This window comes from Sebastes fasciatus, chromosome 7 (assembly GCF_043250625.1).
Source record: "Sebastes fasciatus isolate fSebFas1 chromosome 7, fSebFas1.pri, whole genome shotgun sequence".
Taxonomy (NCBI): domain Eukaryota; kingdom Metazoa; phylum Chordata; class Actinopteri; order Perciformes; family Sebastidae; genus Sebastes; species Sebastes fasciatus.
Window position 1 is genome coordinate 18032157 of NC_133801.1, and position 20821 is coordinate 18052977.

Consider the following 20821-nt stretch of genomic DNA (forward strand, 5'->3'; position numbering starts at 1 on the left):
CAATGCTATATGGACTTCCAGAAGTAATATTTATACAGTATATATACATGTCTACATACAGTATATACTGTAGATATATACATACATACATACATACATACAGTATATATACACATATATATTAAAGGTCCCATATTGTAAAAAGTAAGATTTTCATGTCTTTTATATTATAAAGCAGGCTTAAGTCCTATATAAATACTGTGAAAATATCGAAGCGCTCAATATACAGAGAAATACACACAGCCCGTACTGCAACAATGTCACTGTTCAACACTTGCTTTCTGTCCACCCTCAGGTGTTCCCAGTTGCTCTAACAATCACCTGCATAGAAAACGCAGACAGGTGAATCACACTGCAAACTAAATGACACCATAGGGGTCATCACAATATAAGAACTCGTGCTGGAGTAGAGTCTAATCTACTAGCGGGAAGTGAAACAAGTGATTTGGATGCAGATTTAAACAGTACTCTGGTTTAAAGGGGACATATTATGCTCATTTTCAGATTCATACTTGTATTTTGGGTTTCTACTAGAACATGTTTACATGCTTTAATGTTAAAAAAACTTTATTTTCCTCATACTGTCTGCTTGAATATACCTGATTCACCCTCTGTCTGAAACGGTCTGTTTTAGTACATTTCAATGGAATTGCAACAGAATTGCATTGCTAGGAAACAGCTTCGGTCCATGTTTACCTCCTGTCAGCTGATTCATTCATATACACTGCAACAGGAAATAAACTGAGACACATTTAGAATGTTTACGTTTAAACTGTGAAATGGTCTAAATATTGTAGATTTGTGAGATCACAAATGGACAGAAATCCTAACGGCTTGTTTCAAATGCACGATATCTGAATACGGGCTGTGTGTATTTCTCCATGGATTGAATGTTTTGATACTTTCACAGTATTTATATATCACTTAAACCTGCTTTATAATATAAAAGACATGAAAATCTCACTTTTTACAATATGGGACCTTTAATGAAGAAACATGCTGATGGTAGATAATGATTATTAACAGCAGGAAGCTGCACACAATGTTTTTATTTTTCGATGGTTTACCAAATTTGGTTAAGAATTTGGTTAAAATCCAACATAAAAACAAAGTGTGAATGCTTCAAAGAAATTATGCTCAGAAAGAGTTTCTAGGGGAAATATTACAATGGGGAATCTGCTAGGAAAGACATCTAAGAAAGTACACAATCTTCTAAATAATTACCTAAGGGCAACAGGAATAATGGAGAGAATTTAATTATTATTAATATTATTACTATTTTATTTTAGTTATTATTATTATTAATAATAATATTGATAATAATAATTATTCATTTTTATTTTCCTCTACACTCCAGTCCAGGCGGTGGCGGTAATGCGCGTAAAGTTGTCAATCAGCATATAAAAGGACACGAAGAAGAAGAACGAGGGGAAAACAAGGCCTATTGAAGAAGGCTAGAATACGCGTCATAGTTTAGGGGTATTGCACATGCGCAGTAAAATTTGGTCTGCACTCGCCGAAATTGAGCCAATCGCAGCGCACGACCGCAGCTTCAGTTACACTGCGCATGCGTTATAGTCCTGAGGATATGACGCGTGTCCTAGCCTCTTTCAAAAAGCCTTGATGGAAAACCGGAAAACCAGTGAAGAGTTGAGCTAACTAGACGATGATGCTGATACTCCTCATTGAAGTGGATTGTAGTCAACGGCACATTAAACATGTCGCTCTCAATCGTCCAGATTTGCTGTAAAACGAAACCAAGGTTTCCACAACTGACATTTGAGGCTGCAACTCAGCACAGGTAACTTTAGCTAGATAACATTAGTTAGCTTCAGGCTTTGGTTAACGGTGTAGCTGGCTAACGGTTCTGGATATGGACACGTGGTGGTTAAGCTAGCTATATAACGTGCATAGCAACTGGAAGCTGGTAGCTAGGAAACAGTTGTTAAGTCAGATAGTAATCTACAGTTCTTTAACACCACGACACTAATACATTTATTCACATATATTGTGATTGTATGGTCAAACAGAGTCCAGAGAGTTGCTAAGCGAATTATAACTAGGCTTTAAACTTGCATAGGAAATTAAGACCTACTTTGGTGTGTAAACTTATACATTTATGCTATTATGTGATGTTAACATGTTTGTGACTCTGTTGTGTGATCATTGTACAGGATACATTGAAGGCCTGACCTGACTCATCATGGAGGAGCTCCAGCCTGAAACTCACCATGTGGCAGCAGAGAGGTGAGGAGGAGCAGAGAGGCCGTTTCTTATTATACTGGAAGAGACACATTAAACACTGGGAAAGTGTGCCAATAGACCTTTTTTTTCAAGGCAGATATTTTGACATGTCATAGTAAGAAACAGCACAAGTGTTTTCAATTGGTCAATACATTAATGATAGCTGCATTCCACTTAAGGGTGGTCTTCGTTAATGTTTATTTATTTCACCTGTGCTTTTCCTGCTATTACAGGTCGAAATGTCTGCTGTGAAAAGGTTTTCCTTGTCAAATCAGCAAAATGAATTGCACGACAAATGCACATATATTTTCAGAATGTAACTGAGGTGAATATGTCCCTCTGTCAGGGCCTCAATCAAGGAATATGGTGTAGAAGAAGTAGGGCTTTATTAATCCCTGAGGGGAAATTCAGTTTTTACAATCTGTTATTATACATAGAACATACACACAGGCCAAAACAGGACCTATATACATGCATTAATGGAGAGATGTCAGAGCAGTTGTGGGTTTGGTACCTTGCTCAAGGGCACCTCGGCAGTGCCCAAGAGGCAAACTGGCATCTCTCCATCTCTACCAGTTCACACTCAGTGCTTGGTCCATGTGGGGACTTGAACTGGCAACCCTCTGCTTCCCAAGCCAAGTCCCTATGGACTGAGCTACTATGGCACCCACACACATGCACACATGTTCTACATCAAAATTAATGTCCATCACAGGTAAAGGAGAAATGTATTACCTCATACGAGAAACAAGCACTTATCAGCTGATTTCTGTTACTGAGCTGGTGTCTTTTTCTTATAGATGCCCTGTCGGAAGATGGGATTGTTGATGCTTAACATGGCCACGAGTAGAAAAACATGCAGAGGTAACACGGCACTTCATAATAACATGTATTTGAATGCATGGACGAATTCTGTTTTACTCTTGAAATAGTAAATGCAGTCAGACACCATGCTAAATTATTGTTTTCACACACTGACATAACAACTGGATAAGAGTGCTAATTATGTGCCTCATCCCTATGTCAGAGTGAATACAGAAACATGTGGCTATCTTAAATATGTGACACTTTGAATATGATTATATCTTACAAGGCTGAAACTATTATTTTCATTGATTAGTCAGACATTCATATTAATTTATATATTTTTCAAGTATATATTTATGTAGAATGTATCAAATATCCACCACAAGTCCACTTTATAAATGAATAAAAACTGAAAATCTTTGTATTTATGAAGCTGTAACCACAGTGTGTGTGATATTTACTTCAGCACTACTGTCTTACTCCCTGAAACTGACTCTTATCTGTGCTATTGACTAATTTCTTGCTTGTGTGAGAATACACCAGCTCACAAACATTATGTCAATATACAAATTCATCTCATAGCCCCTATTATACTTTTTTTTTGTTCCAGCATTTGTCAAAATCTGTCACGCTGCTGACCATCACACACTGGCCAAAAGAAACATGGTTGCTACGACTGACCTCCAGACTGAAGGCCTGAGGATGGTATGTTTGCACACAACACTGTAATGCAGCATAATTTGTATTCTTAGCACTGAAAAGTCGCCACTGCGGCATGGACGAATTCTGTTTTACTCTTGAAATAGTAAATGCAGTCAGACACCATGCTAAATTATTGTTTTCACACACTGACATAACAACTGGATAAGAGTGCTAATTATGTGCCTCATCCCTATGTCAGAGTGAATACAGAAACGTGTGGCTATCTTAAATATGTGACACTTTGAATATGATTTTATCTTACAAGGCTGAAACTATTATTTTTATTATTGATTTGCCTTTTTTTTTTTATTAGTCATACACACGCTGCTGACCATCACACACTGGCCCAAAGAAACATGGTTGCTACGACTGACCTCCAGACTGCGAAGGCCCGTGGATGGTATGTTTGCGCACACTGTTATGCAGCATAATTAGTATTCTTAGCACTGAAAAGGTTGCCACTGAGGCATGGACGAATTCTGTTCCAGCTGGTCTGTGGTGGATACAGTCAGACACCATGCAAAAGCCTCGTCTCATTCCTGCTTAATGACTGGGTGAGTGCTTCCCTCAGCCTCACCCAACTGTACAGGAATGAGTACAATGATACACTTTGAAGAAGCTGCTCTACCACCATTCTTGTTGGTATTTGTATTCATTTTTATTCTGTTTTGCTAAATTCTGCAGAGCAACGAGTGGCTGCATATGAAGCAGGAACATGAGAAAAATAGTCAATTCCTTCACCCTCTGGTAAGAACATGACATGGGAAAGTCTTAATACTTATGACCATACGCTGTGATCTGTTTAACTCTAAATGCTGTTATTGTTTTTTGTACCCACAGCTCCACATGGGAAAGCAGTGTCTTGTGCTAAAAGCTAGCACCACCTGCCCTTGGATGATGATGATAATAATAATGTACTTTATTTATCCCCTTTTTTTCTTCTTGATTTACACACAAATGTGGAAAGATGAATGATTTATACTTAAAGATGTACCTCACTCTTCTGCTGTAATAAACTTGTAACTAATCAGAATGGGTCCTGTGCATTAGCTTTTTGTATTAGGCTTAAAGTTGTTGTACAAAGACATAAAAAATTACAATCCAGATATCTTAAAATTAAAAAGTATCCCAAAAAGTTGGGCCTTTCCAATAACAAGACTTGGGATTTTAATTTAAATGCACATTTTAATAAATAAATCCATAGCATACATTTTAAAGTGCTATATAATTTAAACTTCCCTTGAAGCTGTTATCAGTACAGTAAAGTAGCTCAGTACAGTACATCTTGCATAATGATCAAATAGCCACACAAATGTAAAAGTCCATGCCATTTCAAGTTTGCAGGTTCACTGTTTCATAGTCCAGTCAGCTACATGATGTTGGTTATTTCCACAAGTTTTGCTTTGGCTGTCACAGTTCTGACAAAACAAATGTTTGTAGGGAAAGAGTAACACGTTGCTCCTGGACATCATTTAAAAATAAAATCTCTATATTCTAACCTCAAACAAAACATAGAAACCTGTTTTATATTCCATACAGTAAAAGATGAGGTGGAACCCTGGTGTCCACGTTGAGATATGGAGATTGTTCCTCCTTTCTGTCAGGATGAGAGAAAGGAGGAACGCTCACTAGTGCTGCTTAGATGCTGACCAAGTTGAAAATACAAGGTTTTGCATCGTGACCTCGAGTGTGCGACTATTTTCCTTTACACTTGCATAGTGTTAAAGAAACAATCAGTCTCTTTGATAACACAATGGGGCGGCTGCTGACTCCATTCGCTTTAGACCGGCATCAAAGAATAAGTACATTTTCAGTGAATACAGAGTTGAAAATGGGTTCATTGGACATTAAATATTTTCTCTAAACTGCCATTTTACTAGTAAATCTGTTATTTTAAAGGGGACAGATCATGAAAAACTCACTTTTTTAGTGCTTGTGTACATACATTTGGGTATCTGGAGTAACTTTCAACCCACAAACTGAAATGACACAACCCAGTCAATCACCCACAGCTTGAGAACTACTTTTGCAAAGGTGCCCAATATTTTTCTCGCAAGCCAATCAGAGCAGACAGTTTTTTTTTCAGGAGGGGTTCTTAAAGAGACCGGCGCTTAAACGGAGTGAGGGTGAAATACAGATATATTCAGACAGACATTTTGAGAAAAATAATGTTTTTTGAAGGTTATGTTGTAGTAGAAACCCAAAATACAAGTATGAACCTGAAAATGAGCATAATATGACACCAAAACAAAAAACTCATGAGCAAAATATGCTCTCCACATTAAAGACAAACTCAAATTAAACTTGTCTGGTTGTAGTCGGTTATGTTTTACCAGTTAATTTCCTTTCCAACAGTGAAGAGTAAAAAAAAAAAAAAAAAAAAAGCCAAACTGAGTAGTAGAATATCATCCCCATTAATCTCCAGCAGATGTGTCTTGAGGAACAGTACCTCATTAAGAGACGTGGTGGACCGGCTCGTCGGCCTCGGCCGCCATCGACAGCAGGATGGCCTTGGGAGTGTTCTCGAAAAGTGCTGCTCTGTTCTGAGTTTGGCCCTTCTTGACCCAGTGGCCATAGATCTTGAATGCACACGCGTCGATGAGCTTGCGGATGGGCTTCACAGCATACGGGTCGCTAATGATCACCTCCTTGGTGACGGGCTTGGCACGGCGGTAGTTGCAGTAGATTCGCATTGTGGCGAGAACAGTCATGCAAATGACCTGAAGGAGAAAGTTTTGAAAAGTTCAGTGGTGTCTCGGTGTGGGGAAAGTGTGCTTGCCCATCACCTTAATAATGTTGGAACAAGACCCTGTACACACACATAGTTCACCCACACTGGTGTTTTCACTTATTCTGCCTTATTAGACTGATTAGAGCTGTGGCTCAGAAGTAGAGCGAGTCGCCCACCAATAAGAAGGTCAGCGGTTCAATCCTCCAGTTGGAGTGTCCTTGAGCAAAATACTGAACCCCAAATTGCTCCTGGTGTGTGATTGAGTATTTAGATTAGATCCTGATGGACAGGTTGGCACCTTGCATGGCAGCCTCTGCCATCAGTGTATGAATGTGTGTAGTGTAAAGCGCTTTGAGTGGTGCAAGTGGTAAATGCAAGTCCATTTACCATTCTCAGGTCTGTGTGTGCAAAAACTGACATCTTTCTTACCCTCCTATTAGTTTTGTTGTACCAGCGTTATCATTCTTAAACACCTTTCCCACCTTCCAGGCTTGATTTCATTGATTTCATTCATTTCAGTGCACAATGAAATTAATTTATTTGAAAATGTACCTACAAAGACTTAAAAATTGTTATATATGAAACTCTAAAATGGCCAGAATTATTTAGGAAATATCTAATTCAGTGAATAAATACAGGCGAATGCTGTATATAAACGAATCAAAACATTAGAAAATGATCTTTGAAAAATATTTGAACTTAATTTTGGAAGGGTCAGTTCCCACTATTGTGTGGTATAACAGTTTGAATCTGTCCTTGCTGGTGTGTTCAAGGATGCCATCTCTCAAAGATTTGTCTGTTTCAAGCCAGAGAATCAAACTAATTTCCATGTTTTCCTTTAGTTTGTCTTACGGGCATGTACGTTATGGAATGGACCTGTTTGAAACATTGGTAGGTAGGAAATAAATCTAAACATTTATGTGTGTATGTGAATGAATAATTGAGAATTTTAGTTATTTTACGTCTCACCTTGAAGCGCCTGTATGGAGTGAACTGTCGTACTTCATTCACCACATACTGCGAAAAGAACGAGTGGTTGAGGACATCTGTGACTGTGTATCGCTGCTTCGGGTCCACCACCAGCATCCGAGTGATCTGAGGAAACCGAGTTTTATTTTAACATCACTAATTGTCATATCAATACATAGTCAAACATACTAAGTTTTGTAACATAACCCTAACCCAGCAGGAGTAAAGGTGAAAAAAATGAGCCTACCAAATCCTTCACAGTGTCTGAGCGGTCCTCCCACTCTGGAGACGAGAAGTCGTAGGTCCCACCCAAGATCATACGCAGCATCATCATCTGCTTCCTGTGCCAGAAGGGCGGAGAACCTGCGAGCAGCGTGTACATGATCACCCCTGAACTCCATCTGCAGGCACAAACCAGGAGAAAATCAAGCTCAAAATTAACAGTGTGTACATTCATTATCCTCATAATATCCTGGCGAAATATATCCTGAAAATATACTGCACAATAGATTCACTTTGCTGCAGAATTTGTACATTGACATTGTTTATTATTGTCTATGCACACTCACATGTCCACAGCAGTATCGTATCCTGCATGCCCTGCGTCCATGGAGCACTCGATGATCTCAGGAGCGAGGTAACCAGGGGTCCCACACACCTCTGCATTACAAGACATGTCAAAACTTGTGAATTTTAAAACCCACATTTACAATGCTTGAAAAATTCTTTCACCTCTTCGGGCTTGATGAAGAAATTCACATTTGGGCAGTGCAGACGTGCTGATCAAGTGATGTGTGGGATTAACTCCTGGCGCCCTGATCTTGTACTATGCTAACTGTGTGTCCTTCCTGCAGGTCTCAATACAAATACTTTATGCCATACTGTATAAAAGTCATAATTTGCTCAGGGTCAACTTTCCGGCTCAGACCTGCTCTGTGTCTGTAAGTTCACCAGTGTGCCGGCATGCTTCATTAAACTCACCACTACAGCGACATTTCTGAACTGGACTTGAATGACTTTCTTTATCAGGTTCTAGCAGAAAACTATAAAAGGTGCCATTGTGTTGAGCAGACTGTACGAAAAGAGACTGCACTTTAATCTGATGGGTATGGCTGGAAGGGGTATGTCCAAATCAGGGATACTAATAACCAGTAGAAGTAGAAAACTACTTCAATGTTGCATCCTCCTGACCGTAACCACCTTAATAAAATAATAATCATCATATTTATGTAGCAGTTATCAAAACCAGAGATTACAAAGTGTTTTACAAGGGGAAAAAACCACATGGTCAAAACAGCAATGCATTCAAAGCTAGGAACTATCATCACAAAAGACTTAGTTGTCAACTATTAAATTAATCACAAACTATTTTTACAATCAATTACAGTTTGAGGATTTTTTTAAGAAAAAAAAAAGTCTATATTGTCCGATTATAGCTGCTTAAATGTGAATATTTTCTGGTTTCTTTACTCCTCTATGACAGTTAACTGAATATCTTTGAGTTGTGGACAAAACAAGACATTTGAGGACGTCATCTTGGGCTTTGAGAAACACTGATAGACATTTTCACCATTTTCTGATATTTTATAGACCAAACAACTAATCAATTAATCAAGAAAATAATCGATAGATTAATTGACAGTGAAAATAATCATTAGTTGCAGCCCTATTCTCAAATATCGTCTAATGTGGGTGAAGCAAACTTGCGAGCTAAAAGCAAATCTGTAGTCTTTTCTGTACTTCTTAACCAAGCAAAAGTAGTTTAGCAAATGACGACAGATGATTTAAATAATAAAAAAAAAAAATTAACCAACTCAGATGTGGTAACTTGAGTACTTATAGTTACTTTCCACATCTTCAAGTGGCTTCTGTCTAAGTAGAACATCAATATTCATGACATCTATAACACCATTTACCTACATCTGAGAAAATGTATTGAAATCTTTCCCCTCAGTGTGCATTTAGACATTCATTTGGATGGCAATGTGCAGATAATTGTGACATGGTTTCTGTAGATATGCATGCATACCATGCTAAAACAGATATACAGTCCATTATAAAATTATACAAGGATGCACAGCTCCATTAGACATTTTGCCAGTTCCCACTGCGAATGATGTGATGCTCTCTGAGTCTTATTTGAAAGGTCAGTGAGTGCACTGCGAGTGTCTGGGACTACAGCAAATAGATCTGAGTGTCCTGTTGCATCTTAACCTTTGTAAGAGCAGCTAAGCTAAGAGGGATGGGAGCATGTTGAGCAACCAGACCCAGATTCTCCGCCGACCGCCAGCAGCTGCTATAACTGCACTGTAGGTTGTAAACATAGTAACTTTATTAGAGCAGGACACTTTATATACCCTCAGCTGAATATGTACCCGTGGGAATTTCTGTTGTGTTCATGTGTTGTTAACTACAGTGAATATGTCAGTGTGAGCGATTTGGGTCACTTTTGGACCATCTAGACGTGAACTTGTCATTCTGAAATGACCTTAAATGTATTCAGCTATTGTAATAATGTTTGCTGGTTGGTTTCCATGCAAGCTTTCACTGACCTTTGAGTTTCTGTCCCGGCTCGATTTGCACCGAGAAGCCAAAGTCGGTGAGTTTGATGTTCATCTCGTCGTCTAAAAGGATGTTCTCAGGCTTCAGGTCCCGGTGGACGATGTTCTGGCTGTGGAGAAACTGGACCACGTCCAGCAGAGCACGCATGATATTCCTAAAACCAACACACAACAAACTCTTTTAAGAATTAGGAGAAAATAAATAAATTGTTCAAATAGTGATATATAACACGCTCGCTGACCTGGTTTCCTTCTCACTCAGAGTGACTTTCTCTGTGAGGTAGTCAAAAAGTTCACCTCTCTTCATCCTGCGAGGAAAAATATAAAACATTTGAATAGCTGCTGCTTGAATTTCTTTAATCAATCTTAATAAAACTTGAGATTTGACACTCACAGGTCGAAAACCAGGAAGAAGAAGGCGTTGGACACATAGCAGTCTTTGAGCTGTACTGGAGACGAGAGAGACATTTGAGGTGCATTCAGTATTAAATGAAGACGGACAAAACAAAGAGGACTCTTTATAGATGGATCACCTGAGAGCAAAGGTCAATACTGACCATAACTGAGCAGGTTAGTGAGACAAAGTCCAGACAAGCTGTTTTTAGCATACAATATTTCTCAATATTGATAAAAATAATAATCGTGATTATCATTTTGGCCATAATCGTGCAGCTCTAGAATGAATGTGCTTACTGATGTTTTCCCCTCCGCTCACTTTCTTCAGGATGTCGATCTCCTTCACCGTCGCCTCTCTGAGCTCCTCAATCTCCTGCGGGGTGGTCTTGTCCGAGGGGGTGATGTCGATGATCTTCACCGCGTACTCCTGAGACGTCCGTTTGTTGATGCAGCGACGCACCACGCTGCTCACTCCCCTGAGGAAGAGAAAACATTTGTTATCAACAGCTTTGTCAGGTTACTTATTTCTTCAGGGGTTAATGTTTGTACAGCTGGACTCAAAGAAAACATGTTTGCGTGCTTTGGTCAAGAATTTCGGCAACTAACTGAAAATTACTTTTTCCATGTTCATCCTATATTCTAATCTTATCTATGGAGGAGTAGCCCTATCTTGATGTGATGAGCATAAAGGGAAAGATTGTAATTTCTATCTATGAAATTCATTTCAGAGGATCATTTAGAGGACACTAACTCCGTCCCCCTGTTTGTGAAACTGGCTGAGCCATGTGAGGAGCACTAGAGCAGCTGAACACATTGTCCAAATCCGGTGACCTTGTGACCTGCATGTGAGAAAGGGAGGGAAATTACGTAATCTATACAGCCCAATCCTGGGCAGCTCTCAACACTAAACCGTGGTTCAAAAACACGCTGGAGTTAATGAATGCAGCCTCCTCGAACACTGTGTGCTTTACGTAACAGCACCACCCTCTGACAGATGGTGGGTGGTGGGGAATGACAATGAGACAGAGAGCCTTGACATTTCTCAGGGACTTCTGGGAAACCATTCGGCTTGTTTCTGCTCTCTGCACACCAACAGTGTCTCAATCAAATAAACATTACTAATGTGTTGAGCTGTATTATATTGTGATGTGCTGTTAAATATAGAAACTGGGAAAAGTTGTGAATTTCTAGACCACAAATTTAAAAAAATGTTTTTTAACCATGCTATCCACATACATTGTGGTTTGACATTTTGTGGAAATAAATATGATTCTTAAATTAGCCTACAGTACAGAAGGGTTGAACCCTTCTGTACTGTAGGCTAATTTAAGACTTTATAAACATACCTTCCCAGAACCTCCTTGGACTCGTACTTGTCGTAGAACTCCTGGGCTCCCACCCAGTCGGGGATCTCGTCCTCTTTGGTCATGATTGCTGTGACGCTGCTTCACCAACTGCTCTCCTCTCACAGCTCACAACAGGTCGCTGACAGAAACTGTATTTTTAAAAGACACAACACAGCTTTAGGTGTAACAATGTTATCAGAGAGGGGAAAGTACGAATAATAAAAGTACATATTTAGCATCATGTGGAGCCCTATATTGTTATATATTATGTTTAGGGATGCACCGATCCGACTTATTCATTCCTGATACCGATAGCAATACCTGGGCTTTGGGCGAGTACCGATCCGATACCAGTGTTTGATTAATTAGCTGTATGTCTCACTGGGTAGAAGTGACTGGGATCATTCTTTTATGTGTAAGGCAACATCAGACTTGACTTTATATATATACATATATATATATATATATATATGTATATATATATACATATATATATATAATATATATATATATATATATATATATATATATATATATATATATATATATATATATGTATATATATATATATATATATAAATTTCCTGAATTGTTATTTATTATTAAAATAATAAATTGTACACCAGCAACTTGGTAAAAAAATCTTCAAAATTAACAGTAATTACAATTCAAGTAAACTTTTTAATGTGGCAACAAATTGGTCAAAACTTAAATAGGTTCAGTTCATTTCAACCCAAATACAATTTTTCTTAGAAACAAATGCCTCTCCAGAAATATCGCAAGCCACATTATGGGAGACTCTTAAAGTGTACCTCCGAGGACAAATTATTGGTTATTCCTCCGCAGTCAAGAGGGAAAAACAATCCAAATTATATGATATTTCTCAACGAATCCTAGATATTGACTCAAAATATGCCCAATCCCCGACACCTGATCTCTATAAAGAACGTTTAGGACTACAAACTGAATTTAATCTTTTATCCACTGATGAGGCAGTACGCCTCCTCTTGAAATCCAGACATAAGGTCTATGAATTTGGAGATAAAGCGAGTAGATTATTAATGCAAGCTCGTCAAGCAGCTACTGCTCGTTCAATCACACAGATCCAGTCACACACAGGAGATATGTTAATAGATCATGACGACATAAATACAACTTTTTTACAATTTTATTCTAACCTCTATACGTCGGAATGTAGTGATGATCCTGGTCTCACACACACCTTCTTTGAAAACTTGACTATTCCCACTGTGTCAGAAGAACACAATGCCAATCTTTGTGCGGACATTTCGATCTCTGAAATCATCATTGCCATTAAGTCTATGCAAAATAACAAGTCGCCTGGCCCTGATGGCTTTACAACTGAATTTTATAAAAAGTTTTCACTTCAATTGGCACCATTCCTTCAAGCGATGTATAAAGAGGCACTCTCCACAGGAATTCTTCCTTTGACCTTGAGACAGGCCTCCATCTCTCTTCTAGCAAAGAAAGATAAAGATCCAGTGCTATGCACATCGTATCGCCCTATTTCTTTACTAAATGTAGATTTTAAAGTGTTATCCAAGGTCTTAGCTAAGCGTCTGGAGTGTGTTGTTCCAGATATTGTTTCGCCTGACCAGACAGGCTTCATCCAGGGCCGGCATTTTTATTCAAGTTTAAGAAAACTACTCAATGTTGTCCACTCGGCCCGGCCTAAGTGTCCTGAGGCAGTGATTTCGCTCGATGCTGAGAAGGCCTTTGACCGGGTCGAGTGGAAATACCTTTTCTTTGCTCTCCACAAATTTGGCTTTAAAGACGAATTCATTGCCTGGATCAAATTGCTGTATTCCTCTCCCCTTGCGGCTGTTATCTCTAATAATACTCTGTCGAGTTACTTCTCCCTTGGAAGGGGGACAAGACAGGGGTGTCCCCTCTCCCCTCTCTTGTTTGCATTGGCCATTGAGCCCCTAGCAACAGCACTGCGACATTGTCAGGACTTTAAGGGCATATATCGAGGTGGGCAGGAGTTCAAAGTATCCCTTTACGCAGATGATCTGCTTCTGTATGTCTCTGATCCAGCACTATCACTCCCCTATATTTTGGATACCCTGAATACATTTGGAAAAATTTCGGGTTATAAATTAAATTTACAAAATAGTGAACTTTTTTCTTTAAATTCTGAGACAGACGCTCTCCCTTCTAGCGTTTCCCCCTTTAAAATAGTCAGAGAGGGTTTTAAATACTTAGGAATTGAGGTAACTCGTTCCTTCCCGGCTACTTTCACAAAAAACTTCTCTGCTCTTCTTAGTAAATGTAAGCAGGACATGAACCGTTGGGAATCTTTACCTTTGTCATTGGCGGGGCGCATTGGCTTAATTAAAATGATAGTTTTACCAAAATTTTTATACCTTTTCCAAAACATCCCCATCCTAATTAAAAAATCATTTTTCAAAACACTTGATAAAAGTATTATCTCTTTTATATGGGGGAATAAGCCTAGTCGGATCAGCAAGACTCTTCTCCAAAGACCAAAGCGCTCAGGAGGTCTAGCATTGCCCAATTTCCTTTTTTATTATTGGGCATGCAACATTCAGAAGTTAATTCACTGGTTCGAAGACAAACCGATAACAGAAAAGGCAGACTGGGTCCAGGTGGAGTTCTCATCATGCCAACACCACTTGGGCTCGGTGGTCAGTGCAGCCTTGCCCCTTCTTTGCAACAATCTGAGTTCAAACATAATAGTTAATCACTCTATACGAATATGGGCTCAGTTTAGAAGGCATTTTGGTCTGCAGGGGACCTCTATCCTCTCCCCCATTAAGTCTAATCACATGTTCATTCCTTCCTGTACAGACTCTGCATTTACCTTATGGTTTGATAAAGGTATTAGGTCAATCAATAATCTATATGTGGAGGGTACCTTTGCATCTTTCTCTCAGTTATCCCAAATTTATGACCTACCTAAGAACCATTTCTTTCGTTACTTACAGATCAGGAGCTTTGTACGAAAGATATTTAACTCATTTCCGGATGAACCCATAAAATCGCATGTCGACCACCTCCTCGAACTGACTCCAGATAGCAGAGGATTCATATCCCAGGTTTATGAGCTCATTAACAACATCAATCCACGCTCTACTGAACATTTAAAAAAGGCCTGGGAATCTGATTTTGGAATGGTTTTAACAGATGACCAGTGGGACACTGTCTTGGATTTGGTACACACATCGTCTACGTCAGCTAGGCATGGCTTAATACAACTGAAGATCGTACACAGAGTTCACTTTACTAATGCAAGATTGGCAAAGATCTATCCAAATGTTGATCCTCTATGTCCTCGATGTAGAGGCCAACCAGCAGACTTAATGCACATGTTTTGGCTATGCTCGAATCTCTCCACCTTCTGGATAAGTATTTTTAAAGCTTTTAGCAAAATGTTTGGAACCCAATTCGACCCGGACCCAATTTGTGCCCTCTTTGGTTTAATACCAAGGGAATCCAGCGCTCGTCTACCGGGCAAGGCCTGTGTGGTCGTTGGTTTTACTACACTCCTTGCGAGACGTTTGATTCTCCTAAAATGGAAACAACGCACCCCTCCATCCTTTTCTCACTGGGTCAAAGAGGTTATGTATTTCTTAAAACTAGAAAAAATTAAATACACCCTGAAAGGTTCCTCTCAAACTTTTGCTAAGATATGGAGGCCCTTTTTGGATTTTTAGGACTCTCTGCAGGAACCCCTTGACGAAGAGTAGAGTGGAAAACATGAACGTCATATTACAGTAGTGAGCAGCCCCCCTCCCCCCTTCTTTTTTCTCTTTATCTTATTTTTATTTATTTGTTTATTTTTTTTTTTCATTTTATTTTTCTCTCTTTATAAGTTATTTTCCTAATTATTTCTTCCCCCTCTCTTTTGTTTATTGTTTATCTTTCCTTCATGCAACTAAAAGTATACTGTAACCTGTGACCCTATGGGTGGGTGGGTGGGTAGGGAGGGGGATAGGGAAGGGAATTTGGACTTAACTCTGTAAACAGATCTGATGAATGATATTTATTTTGTTTGATTTATACATGTTTCTGTATCTATTATTTTTGTGGGATAAAATCTGTGAAAATCAATAAAACATATTTACAAAAAAAAAAAAAACTTAAATAGGAATTAAAATACCAGTATATAATGTATATACAGTATTATATAAACCTAAAATGGAATTGAATAGATCGGCCTAATTGTTACCGATACACAATCCGGTATCGGTTCATCCCTAATTATGTTTATAAATTATTATAGCTGATTTTAATAATATTTTATGCAAAAATGCCAAAGGTGCTGGTTGCAGCTTCTCAACACTGAGGATTTACTGCTCTTCTCATATATTTATATAGCTGTAAATTTAATATTTTGGGGTTTCAGACTGCTGGTTGGCTATCTCTTTGGGCTCTGAGAAATTATGAGGGGCTTTTTTTTTACATTTCATAATGGGGATGATTACTAATCACAGATTAATCTTTAACAATACATCAGGTTTTATGACCCTGTCATATGGTTTGTATGTAACATGTCCACATAAACTATAAACACATACTGTACAGTGGAGTAAAAAGTGCAATCATTTCTTCTGCAATGTAGTGGAGTGGAAGTATAAAAGAGAATGCAATGGAAATACTCTAGCATATTAGAGATTTAGACTGAGAAGCAACTACAGGGCTTTCTCCTGGACTAAGGGTTACATTAAAATTACTTATTTTATGAACTTACCATATTCTTAAAATGAAAGGTTTAAGAGAGTTTCAAGGTGTTCAATGGTGCAGATGGACGCATATATCTTAGGCTGGTCTCCACAGGTATTTGTAATAGGCTATTACAGTAGGCCAAGACATTCAAATGTCAGCTGTGTCTCACTCATGTTGATTCTAACAGTGTCACAGTGTATTAACTAGACCTCCCTCTCGTCCTCTGTCACTATTTGACCTTTAAAGGGCTCCACTAATAAATAAATAAAGAAAAACGCTTGGTCACTCACCGTGCCGGTCAGTCCCTGCAGTTATATAGGTCATCCATCATTATCACAATGTGTCAGAGAGAGACGGACAAAGAGCTCCTGTCAGACCCCGGTGCTGTTGCAGCTCTGTGGGGCTGCTGTCATTGCAGAGGAAGGGTGAGCTTTAATGTCAGATGCCAAAAATAAATTGTTGCTTCCACAGCAGCAGCACCACACTCTGAACGCGTGTCTGCACAAAAACCAGATCCATGAAATAACACCCTGCAGCCCTTGAGCTCGCCATGAGACATTTAGGGAGGCGAGAGAGAGAGAGGGAGGGAGGGAGGGAGGGAGAAGGAGAGACAGAGAGAGGGTTGTTCTACATTACCAACAGTACCCCCTCATGCAACATCTGAGACTGAAGTGACAGGACAGGTGCTGCTGGACCCTTGTGGCATCTAATTAAAGAAATTGTGTTGTAAAAATATAAATGATTCTTAGAAAGCCCAGAGTAATAATACACATACCTCACATTGTTTTTATGATTCAAGTGCTTTATTATTTTGAAACCTAAACATGTTAGAAACCAACTGCAGACATCCGTAATCCAGAAACTGGTGATTGTTTTACAAGTTATTATGAGCAACAAATGCCATTCAGCGATTTAAATTAAGCACTAAAGCTAATGAAAAACACACACAACTGAAATCAACACACAGCAAAATATATAAACATTATTTATAAGACTATCATAACAAATTCTGCAGCACTGTCCTGAGAATCAACGCGATGAGCTGTCTGATGAGAATCAGCTGTCAAACTAAAGCATGTTTATTGATCTATTGTGAATTAACACCTTAATATCCAGCATGGTTGCTTTATTACAGTTTGTGTGTGCGTTTTCACTCTCCAGGTTTTCGTTTCAGTCTCATGACAGACCTGTGGAGAAAATAAAAGTTCAATTAGATAAGTTTTCAAACTTAGTTCCCATGATTTGTAATAATTTATTTGCCAAATTTAAAAATCCTTCAGTACAACGCCTCCCTATGGCCACAATGTGTATTGCAGCACATTACATCACATCATGACGTGCATGGTGCAAAGTCATCTGGCTATGACGTCTGGATGTCACCTGGTAGAGCGGGTTCCCCATGTACCAAGGTTGAGCCCTTACCACAGCGGCCCGGGGTTCGAATCCGGCTTGCGGCCCTTTGCTGTATGTCATACCCTCTCTCTCCCCCTTTCATAACTATCACTGTCACTATCTAATAAAAGGCAAAAAAGCCCAAAAAATAATCTTAAGAAAAAGACATCTGGATGACTAAGTGCTTGTGCAATGCCTACTTATTTGGCAACAACAAGACTGCAGAGACAACAGACTGAATACTGATATAAACTAAGAATGTGAGTCTTTCAAAAGAAAAATGATAATGCTACAGTTACATTAATGGGCCAAGACTGCACTGCTAGGCTGCCAGACAAACCTCTCAACAACCTGTAACTCCATTGATAATCTAATTTCATACAACTCCTCTTTTCACTCACCGTTAAAGGACTTGCACTCTCTCAGCACCTCACTGAAGCCCTCACAGAGCTTGTAGTCGCTCTGGTTTTGGGCACAATCGATGAACTGTTTGAGCTCATAGGAGCAGGCCCGCTGCTGCTGAGGGGCCTCCTGCTGGTACATGGATTGTGGCTGCTGCTGGTACATGGGCTGAGCTTGGTACGGCTGGGCCTGCTGCTGCTGCTCCTGAAAGACACAAGACAGATGATGGGATCCTTCACACATCTACTGTACAAATGGTATTTTGAGGATAAGTTCTTTATTTTTCTGTCACAATGATAAAAGTGACATCTTCTCGTCAACACTACCAGATATTTTAACACATCCATAAAATATTGAATTGCCCAACATGATGATATGCCAGGCAAGTGTCAAAACGTTTGAAGATGTCTCACATGCCAAGATATACGACATATGGCTAAGCTTTACATGTTTCCCTTGAGATTTGTTTTAAGTTTGTAGCCTACAAGCTACGAGTGATGTTTGTTCATCACTACTTTGCCTCCTCCACCAACCCCCAAAAAACAAACACACATGTTTTTTTGTTACCGCTACCTACCTATCACATGTCAGACACAGTAATCTGCCCCGAGGCTATTCCAGTCTTAAGAGCCGGCTAAACCACAGTTTGTTTACCTGGTATGTAACGTCAGGCTTGGCAGACTCTGAATTTCCTCCGCCGAAGCCTCCAGTCATGGCGTGGCCGATGGTGTGTCCTACTGCAGAGCCCACCGCCACTCCGGCAGCTGTAGTCGCCATCTGGGCAAACATACCCGGCTGCCTGGGTGCTGCAGCAGCTGGAGCACCCACTGCAGATGGAGCAGCATGCATTGGAGCCGGTGCATAGGAGGGAGGGGGTGCTGCCCTGGCCATAGGGGGTGGTGATGGTGGAGCCCGGCTGTAAAGAGAAAGTTAAAATTACAATCTCAACATGATCAACAACTGACACAACCTGTTATGTGGTGGTATCAGTCTTAATGGAAATATTTAATTAAAAAGCCAAGCTTTCTGTCTTTACACAGTCATCGGGGCAAAAGTTTGACAATGGGAAACCTCTGAGCTTAAAATTACATACATACAATTTGGGGAACCAAATTATGGAGTAGCTTTTCACATCTATCAATAAACTGTTCATCTGTCAAATGTTTAAAAAGTCGCTTAAAGGGTCATTTAATTGGTCTTGTAATTGCTTTTCCCCCATGGTGTCCATGTATCTGTTTTTATGTTTTTTCCCATTCACAATGTTGTTGACTACGATTGCCCAGAAGTCTTTATAGATATTTAAATCAATATCCTCCTCACAGACACTAACCATACACTTCCACGCAACACACTTATCTTTTTTGATATATTTACTGTATTGTTGTTATTATATATATCTTGTCCTAATTGTTTGTCATCACTATTATGTAGTCATATTATTTATTTATATTCATACAGCCTTAAATTGTGCAAAACAAATAAACAAAGAAATACATACACATCTATGCACTTGATGAATCTTATACAAAAAGCTATTCAAAGTGATAAAACAGTAGAAAACATCAGTGCTATAACAAGTGAGTGTGAAACCTGTATGAAGCTCTGGCATGGTGTCACTTGAGGTCACATTAGAGCAACTTTAAAAGACCATGATGCAGATTACACACTGTCTGTGACCTTCAGTACATTTGTCAATGACTTTTGCACAATCACCAGTTTCCTGGTACAAAAGGAAGAGATTATGTTGAACAACAATAATCATGATAAGTTAGTTCAAGCTGCTGATTGTAGGTAAATATCCCTGACTAGCACGAGCTAACATACGTAGCTCTTTAAGCCTGCTAGCAGCTACATTAGCCTCCACATCATCCTCATGACCTGTTTTAACTATTTTATTAATCAAACGTTAAATATCAGATGTTACCTGGCTGGGGGAGCCATCCTGGAGGTCCTGCTTCTGCTTCCTCTCGGCATGTTGTAGATATTAGTGTTATTTATGTGTTTACTGAGCTGATGAAAGAGACGTGATGCTGCTATGTCGACCTTTAGCTGTTCCGGAACTTTCTATGTGTTACATCATGTGTCTCCCGGACAACTTCCGGTGTTATGTGGAGTACTGTTACACGTGGATATGTGTTCCCCCTACCTGACACTAAACCAACCATTGGGGGCGCCATCATTTTAACAGGTGAGGAACACTATTCGACGGGGGAACCGACTTCACCATAACACCGGCATGACGGAGAGATAACGTAAATAAAATAAAAAATGTTTTTCATACAGTATGACAATTAGTGGTTCGTGCTAATTTAATTAATTTGTTTGTAAGAATATGCAGCACTAAAACATAATACCAAACATATTAAATGTGAGTCCTGCTTTATTACCTTTATTTTTAAGAAAAAAAGACCTTTATTATTTCAATTTTGTGAGGTCATTTTGCATATTTCTGAATTAAAATAGGCCTATTTATTCAGGTTACCACAGCAAATTTGGGGTCAGGTAATATCTCAGCAGAAATAGACCCAGCAGCAAAAAGCCCTTAAGGTTATTTTAGGGGA

General features: G+C 39.1%; 2 protein-coding genes, 1 long non-coding RNA gene and 3 other non-coding genes across 8 annotated transcripts; 4 read left to right on the forward strand and 2 right to left on the reverse strand.

Moving 5' to 3' along the window:
- The first annotated feature begins 1515 nt into the window (after positions 1 to 1515).
- On the forward strand, positions 1516 to 4500 carry LOC141771572 (uncharacterized). 3 transcript variants are annotated; one of them, XR_012594731.1, is made up of 7 exons: positions 1526 to 1801; positions 2175 to 2247; positions 3045 to 3108; positions 3662 to 3756; positions 4067 to 4153; positions 4242 to 4307; positions 4438 to 4496. It is a non-coding gene; the product is annotated as an uncharacterized LOC141771572 (long non-coding RNA). The 3 variants fall into 3 exon arrangements; XR_012594730.1 differs by having other exon boundaries at positions 1516 to 1801; positions 4067 to 4307; XR_012594729.1 differs by lacking the exon at positions 4242 to 4307 and having other exon boundaries at positions 1545 to 1801; positions 4438 to 4500.
- Positions 3144 to 3284, forward strand: LOC141771792 (small nucleolar RNA SNORA15). The gene has a single exon (XR_012594787.1). It is a non-coding gene; the product is annotated as a small nucleolar RNA SNORA15 (small nucleolar RNA).
- LOC141771794 (small nucleolar RNA SNORA15) lies at positions 3825 to 3965 on the forward strand. The gene has a single exon (XR_012594788.1). It is a non-coding gene; the product is annotated as a small nucleolar RNA SNORA15 (small nucleolar RNA).
- On the forward strand, positions 4220 to 4356 carry LOC141771795 (small nucleolar RNA SNORA15). Its single transcript, XR_012594789.1, has one exon. It is a non-coding gene; the product is annotated as a small nucleolar RNA SNORA15 (small nucleolar RNA).
- Positions 4501 to 4859: 359 nt separating the features above from the next.
- LOC141771567 (phosphorylase b kinase gamma catalytic chain, skeletal muscle/heart isoform-like) lies at positions 4860 to 17055 on the reverse strand. Its single transcript, XM_074641976.1, has 10 exons — positions 16757 to 17055; positions 11757 to 11905; positions 10708 to 10886; positions 10409 to 10463; positions 10257 to 10322; positions 10006 to 10169; positions 8023 to 8113; positions 7701 to 7854; positions 7454 to 7579; positions 4860 to 6473 (listed from the first exon to the last, which is right to left on the reverse strand). Exons 2-10 carry the CDS (start codon positions 11837 to 11839, stop codon positions 6207 to 6209), a joined length of 1185 nt encoding a protein of 394 aa, XP_074498077.1. The 5' UTR covers positions 11840 to 11905; positions 16757 to 17055; the 3' UTR covers positions 4860 to 6206.
- A 192-nt stretch (positions 17056 to 17247) lies between these two features.
- Positions 17248 to 20346, reverse strand: chchd2 (coiled-coil-helix-coiled-coil-helix domain containing 2). The gene is made up of 4 exons (XM_074641981.1): positions 20185 to 20346; positions 18915 to 19176; positions 18260 to 18461; positions 17248 to 17653 (listed from the first exon to the last, which is right to left on the reverse strand). The coding sequence occupies exons 1-4, from the start codon at positions 20232 to 20234 to the stop codon at positions 17643 to 17645; spliced, it is 525 nt and encodes a 174-aa protein (XP_074498082.1). The 5' UTR covers positions 20235 to 20346; the 3' UTR covers positions 17248 to 17642.
- Between the last annotated feature and the right edge of the window lie 475 nt (positions 20347 to 20821).

What these genes read in the sequence shown, in the direction of transcription:
- LOC141771567 (XM_074641976.1), bottom strand. Translation starts at nt 11,839, where the DNA reads ATGACCAAAGAGGACGAGATCCCCGACTGGGTGGGAGCCCAGGAGTTC. An exon ending in GAGCGGAGGGGAAAACATCA is followed by an intron (nt 10,464 to 10,707) that starts GTAAGCACATTC and finishes TCTCGTCTCCAG; the next exon opens with TACAGCTCAAAGACTGCTAT. An exon ending in CAGACACTGTGAAGGATTTG is followed by an intron (nt 7,580 to 7,700) that starts GTAGGCTCATTT and finishes CGGTTTCCTCAG; the next exon opens with ATCACTCGGATGCTGGTGGT.
- chchd2 (XM_074641981.1), bottom strand. Translation starts at nt 20,234, where the DNA reads ATGCCGAGAGGAAGCAGAAGCAGGACCTCCAGGATGGCTCCCCCAGCC. An exon ending in AGGATGGCTCCCCCAGCCAG is followed by an intron (nt 19,177 to 20,184) that starts GTAACATCTGAT and finishes TTCTCTTTACAG; the next exon opens with CCGGGCTCCACCATCACCAC. An exon ending in AGCCTGACGTTACATACCAG is followed by an intron (nt 18,462 to 18,914) that starts GTAAACAAACTG and finishes GTCTTTCAGGAG; the next exon opens with CAGCAGCAGCAGGCCCAGCC.